General features: G+C 30.3%; 1 protein-coding gene across 1 annotated transcript; it reads left to right on the top strand.

Moving 5' to 3' along the window:
• The first annotated feature begins 2,266 nt into the window (after positions 1–2,266).
• LOC107885159 lies at positions 2,267–5,435 on the top strand. Its single transcript, XM_016808659.2, has 2 exons — positions 2,267–2,695; positions 4,007–5,435. Exons 1-2 carry the CDS (start codon positions 2,465–2,467, stop codon positions 4,166–4,168), a joined length of 393 nt encoding a protein of 130 aa, XP_016664148.2. The 5' UTR covers positions 2,267–2,464; the 3' UTR covers positions 4,169–5,435.
• The last annotated feature ends 565 nt before the right edge of the window (positions 5,436–6,000 follow it).

Here is a 6,000-nt window from a genome sequence, read left to right as displayed (position 1 = left end):
AAAAATTAAAACCCTATGTTGTCATTCAAAAAAGTAAAAACTTAAAAAATTATAAGGATAAAAAATATTAAAAAATATAATTTTTTAAGAAAAACGTTGTTTTATAAGCGACTTGAAAGTATGTAAAAAAATATTTTCAAAAAAACTTACACTTTTTGAAATAATGAGTGTTGTTTGATAAAAGAATCACCCTGTATATAAGTACTGCAGTTTCAGCAGAATCTTCAATCGACGTTTGTGACGTGTATACATACATAATACATCATACATATGCTGAAATAATTTTATATTTATGCAAATTATGCATTTTGTGTACAGTTGTCGTTTTGTTCTAAATACTGCAACATTATAATAGATACTAAGTACTTACTAATATACCACGTGTGTTTGCAGTCAAATATACCTTCCTGATCAACAGGTGACGAGGAAAACACGTATTATTTAGATTAATACGACGACTGTACCTGTATAAAATGCATTATTTGCACATAAATATAAAATGTTATCCTTATAGGTATTCCTGATATAATAATATTATGTATACACGAACGTCGTATAGATTAAAGATTCTGCTGAAACTCTGAGGCTGGACTCGAACAAGTAAATTCGTAAATTTTTTTCTATGTACGTGTTATTACGCTATAATATTGAACACCGCAAATCCAAATCGTTAAGACGAGCCATAAGCAATATTCTAACCAGTTATATACAAATGATAAATTGACTTGCCCAGCCTTGCCGAAAAGACACTTATAATATTATTCAGCGGTAGGTAACTATTATTGATCGTTGTCGTCCTTCTCCGACGTTTCCGCTGTGCACCATAGTCGACTAAATACTTGTCCGACACGATGTCATACCATACTACTACAGTACTACTACTATAATTTTAACGATTTAAACTTAAACACTTACAGGTAAAAAAAATCATAATTATCCACGCGGATGTTAATAAATCGATGTCCAACAACGACAATGAAAGCCAATAAACACGGGTTTAATTTAAAGCAAAATACATTGGTGACTAGGAAATATTTCTGCTCGGATAGGGAATAACGTCCGCGTTTAAATTAATATATTATTTTAATATTTATTACAATAATTGATCATAGTACCTAACTATTTATTTACCATACATGTATATTTCCTGTTTATAATTTAGGAAAAAACATTTTTTTTTTTTTTAATTATTTATCATATAATATAAGTTATAACAGAGTTTAACGACTATAATAATATAATCCATAATAATAACTATATATAATATGAGTGATATAAAACGTGTAATCGAGTCATTACAGTAATTAAAATAATTACTACTATTCGTAGGCTTATTATGATAGCGTTTCTAGGTCACTTTGTACGGTCGACATTAAATGTGCGAAACACGGACACTTTGTACGTCGGGTAAAACTTTAGATTGTCGGAAGCGGACACTATTTGTACTACCTACATAAATTATATTATAAGTATTAAAAGTATGATATAAAAAGTCTGAAGTCATTATAATTTATAAATTTATTATAGATAGCACCGAGTATTGTTTGGTTGATACCAGTCAACCTGTAAATTTGAAAAACTTTGTTTGTTTATAATTTATATAGCATATTTAAATTACTTTTAAATATCACAAAATTAATCAATGTTTAAAACTCATCAAACTTTATAACACTAGATGCATCTATATATTTACAATTTATATAATTTGTTTAGATGTTATAAATACTTAAATACTTTATGCATATAATCAGTGGCGAATCTAAAATTTTTTTTGGGGGGGCCCATTGCCTTTTTCCAAGTTTTACGAAACAAATATTTAAAAACTGCCCAATTAATTTACCTTGATGCTAGACCAATGGAGGGGGCGGCAACTCTGCCCCCCTTAAATCCACCGCTGCATATAATAGTATAAACTATAAAGTGTCTGAGTTAAGAATTTTATACAATGGGCCGTACAAAGTGACCGTATACAATAGCCGATAGGTATGATATTTAGGCCCTTTCCGTTTTTGACTACATAAATTCCTTCACACTTGATACACAATATTATAGGATTGACTCGAAAGAAGTGCGTGGTTAAAAATGTGATGGTGTTTTATTAAATTTTACATTCAAAGTTAATTATAAAAATTGGCATAAAAAAAAGGTATAATCATAAATGGAAAACGGTTTGGGGGTTTTTTTTTTAATTTTATATAATGCAATGTAAATCATATAAAGAATTTTTTTCGTGGAATACCGGAATCGTTTGGAAATATTTACGTGTTCGTGAAACCTTTTTCGACGGGAGTCGTTTGGGTTGCACTGAAAATTATTCTTTACAATAACATTATGTCATTATGCGCCAACCTACGTAATAATAAACAGTAAGACCTCCTTATAACGGAATCTCTCGGTACCAAATGATTTTTATACCTTATAAGGAGGTTTGTTATTAGGAGGTCTTACTGCGTATTACACATTTATGCTTGATGCATTTATTCATACCCATAATAATATGATACTAATGAATTTCACGGTTTGCAGAGACGCTGTCGTGCGATCACACCAAAGTGACACCGTACTTCATCGAGTCGATCAACTCCAACGTCGGATTTTGGTCGTTACCTTGCGCCAACCGATTTTACTTCAACTTGGGCCTTTGCGATCCGCCGGAGTCCGAGTACGTTTTGATGGGCGAACACGTGACACACAAGTAAGCGCGTTTTAAACGGGATTTTAAAAAGGCGATACGCTTAAAGGTGAAACATTCGCATTTTATCGAAAACTATAAGAACGCTTTTGGATAAAATATTTTATTTTACACTACTCGCTCGATAATTTTACGAAACAACATTTTTTAAATGAAAAAATATTATATTTACTATTTTCTAATCGCTATCAGTTTTAATTTTTTATAGAAATTACACTTTTTGAAAGTCATGAATATTTCAAAGCAAAATATTTTTCTGAGAATTTCAACGAGTAGTTTATTATATACTTATTATGTTCCTCTACTCTAGGATGTGAAATTTAGAATGTGCGATGTCATTCAAAAAAGTAAAACCTTAATAAGATTTAATAATGAACAAAAAAAGTAAAAAAACAACCTTTAATTTTTTCAAAAATATTATTTTGTATAAATTTTAAATTATGTAAGATAAATATTTCCAAAACCATAAAATATACTTTCAAGAAAATGAGTGTTTATCTTTAAAATAATCACCTTGTATATTATATAAGTAGATACTTACACTTCTATCATAGCGAACGACAATTTTTTAATTTTTACAATCGCATCCTTTTGCGCCACGACTATTATAGTTCGATTTCTGGATCCTTCAAGCATGCTCATCTCCATTTTTAAATTTAATAATGAATTGATTCAAACCCCGGATTTATGGAATTTTTAACTATTATGTCAACATTAAAAAAAAAATTATTAGCAGGAAAGGCCAGTTATTGTCATTTGAAAAACAGAAATATGTATTACCCCAGGATACTTCTTAAATAGTACGAAAAATCTCAAAAATATGAAAATACAATCTGAGTATATTTACAATTCTAAAAATCAATATTATATTGAAGTTTACCAGCGTTAAAGAAGTAGAAAATGGTGATAATAATCTCTCACCGTTAAACATTTTGTCAATTGAAAATGATTTAGCCCAAAAAGTAAATTGTAAAAAAGCAAAGCAAATAGTAATCAAACAGTTTTCCGAAAAGCTAGAAAAGTTATGTTTTAATATAATTAATATTAGTTATAGTGATAAGTATCAAATTCAAAATTACTTTTATGCACATCACGTAATAAAGTCAAAAACACAAAATACATACTATTTTTATTTAATCTCACTAAAAAACTTAATTTACCTTGGTGGTAGGGTGGGGGGGGGGGGGGTGTGGCGCCAACGCATCTTCTAGCGCCGGTCCTGATCCCACCGTAGTTCTTATTATGTTTTAGTTTGTCCATACGCGTATTTTCGATAAAATTTTTTATAACACTTTCTTATTTTTTTGTTCACAGAGCTCGTGGTATTTATTACTTGCACACGAACGCGAAAAAACCTTACGCCAGAGGCTTCCCCAAGAAGACGCTGAAGACGTGATCGTCGTCATCGATCTGCAGCCGTGCGCGGACGTTTGCAACTTCCCGCAACGATACACTCAATATAATAATAAAATATAACAAAAAAAAGGCCTAGTCAAATAATATTATGTGTATTATTAATATTGTTTTGTGCGCACTGATACCACAGAATAGAATATATTATTTTAATCTATTCTGTGCCGACATCGTCCGCATATTATAATATTATAAGACCTTAGATCAAACACAACGGACAGAGCCACTATGCGTTATAAACGAGCACTACACGTGTTTGAAGACATCATTATCGACAAGTCGCCAGACGACTGACTTCAGCAAACGCTCATGCGTGTCAGTACACTCGTCGCGTATTTATTATACGGGTACAGTGAAACTTCCATAAAATCACGAAGTCTCGCGGACAACGAATACAATTCGTATCATAGAGAATATCTTTAGATAGAATTTAGAAATAAATTTTCAAATTTCAAATTTGGTTTGGTTCATACAAATATGTTTTTAAACAGAAAGTGTTGTCGAATGGAAGTTTCACTGTTTATAAAGTCATAACCAGCGATGACACGAATCGCGCGTGATAACGGATGTACTTACCAACCGAACGCGAATTTTTCCCAATTCCACTACCATTGTTGCTGCGTTGGCTTCAAACATTTAGTCAGGTGTAGCTCTGTCCATTGTGTATAATATGATCTAAGTATAAGGCATACATACTTTTATTGTTGATAATTATAAAATGATAATATTATGTCGTAGTGTATGCATACTGGCCTCGTGCTTATTACTGCGTACATACATGTATGTTGCTTCTGTATATATTTATCCGGACGGTGAATGTTTCAAGTTTTTTGTGATCATAGATTATAATATTTTGTAAATAATTATTATCTGTATATAAAACAGACGAATAGTGTTACTGCAGCGTATTATAGTCAACACTGGTGTAGTTGTAGACTTGTAGTATAATTTACTATGTTCGTACAACTGTGTCGTATATTATTGTTCGATCGTTTTGAAACCGTTAAGTTGGAACGAAAACGCTAACAATTGCATTATAATATATATATTATGTGTATTAGGATTAGGCACGTGCGTCGTGCAGACGATAAATGTCGAGAAAAAAAATATGTCAATTTAGTTTAGAATAATTAGTAAAAAATGGTCTAGTGGTAATGAATAAATATATGTAAATTATTATTTTATTATGACGCGTCCCAATAATAATATAATACAGGTTATAGTAGTATATGAAATTTCCTATTATGACATCACAATCGAAAATTGTATTTTATTGCCATATATATTATTATTATATTACAATTATTGAAAATAAAATGTTTATTGTAACTGAGTCGTATCTTCTGTCCTTACATAATGCTTACGATAATGCTCTATAAAACACAAAGACTTTATTAATACCTACCAAAATACTACTATAAGATTTTCAAATTATTGTAGTAAAGATTGGAGATATCCGACAGCAAAAAAAGGCATCTAAGTGGGTGTCGCTCTGCTGTACAGTAGGTGACAAGCGAGTCACCGTAATGGATTGTGTTAAATTTGAATTCAATGATATATAATACCATTGTATAAGAAAAACGATTCTGAGCGAAGGCGGTCAGTCATTCAGTCTATGATATTGCAATGTATATTTGATGATATTATTGTGAATAAAGTAATTTATAGCAAAAAAACAATTAGGTATGTGGAACCTTGTTTTAAATGTTTAATCCTTACCTATAAAGGTTGAACAATTAATTATAAATTTGTAACTATAAAATAATTATTACATTTAATAAAATGTAAATACATTTTAACCTAACCTAATCTTATAAGGAATTTTGTATTACATTTTAAAAGAAACATTTTAGGAATTTCTAACTAAAAACAATTTGCACATTTTCGTGATTTTT

This window comes from Acyrthosiphon pisum, chromosome A1 (genome assembly GCF_005508785.2).
Source record: "Acyrthosiphon pisum isolate AL4f chromosome A1, pea_aphid_22Mar2018_4r6ur, whole genome shotgun sequence".
Taxonomy (NCBI): Eukaryota; Metazoa; Arthropoda; class Insecta; order Hemiptera; family Aphididae; genus Acyrthosiphon; species Acyrthosiphon pisum.
This window is presented reverse-complemented; position numbering and strand designations above follow the sequence as displayed.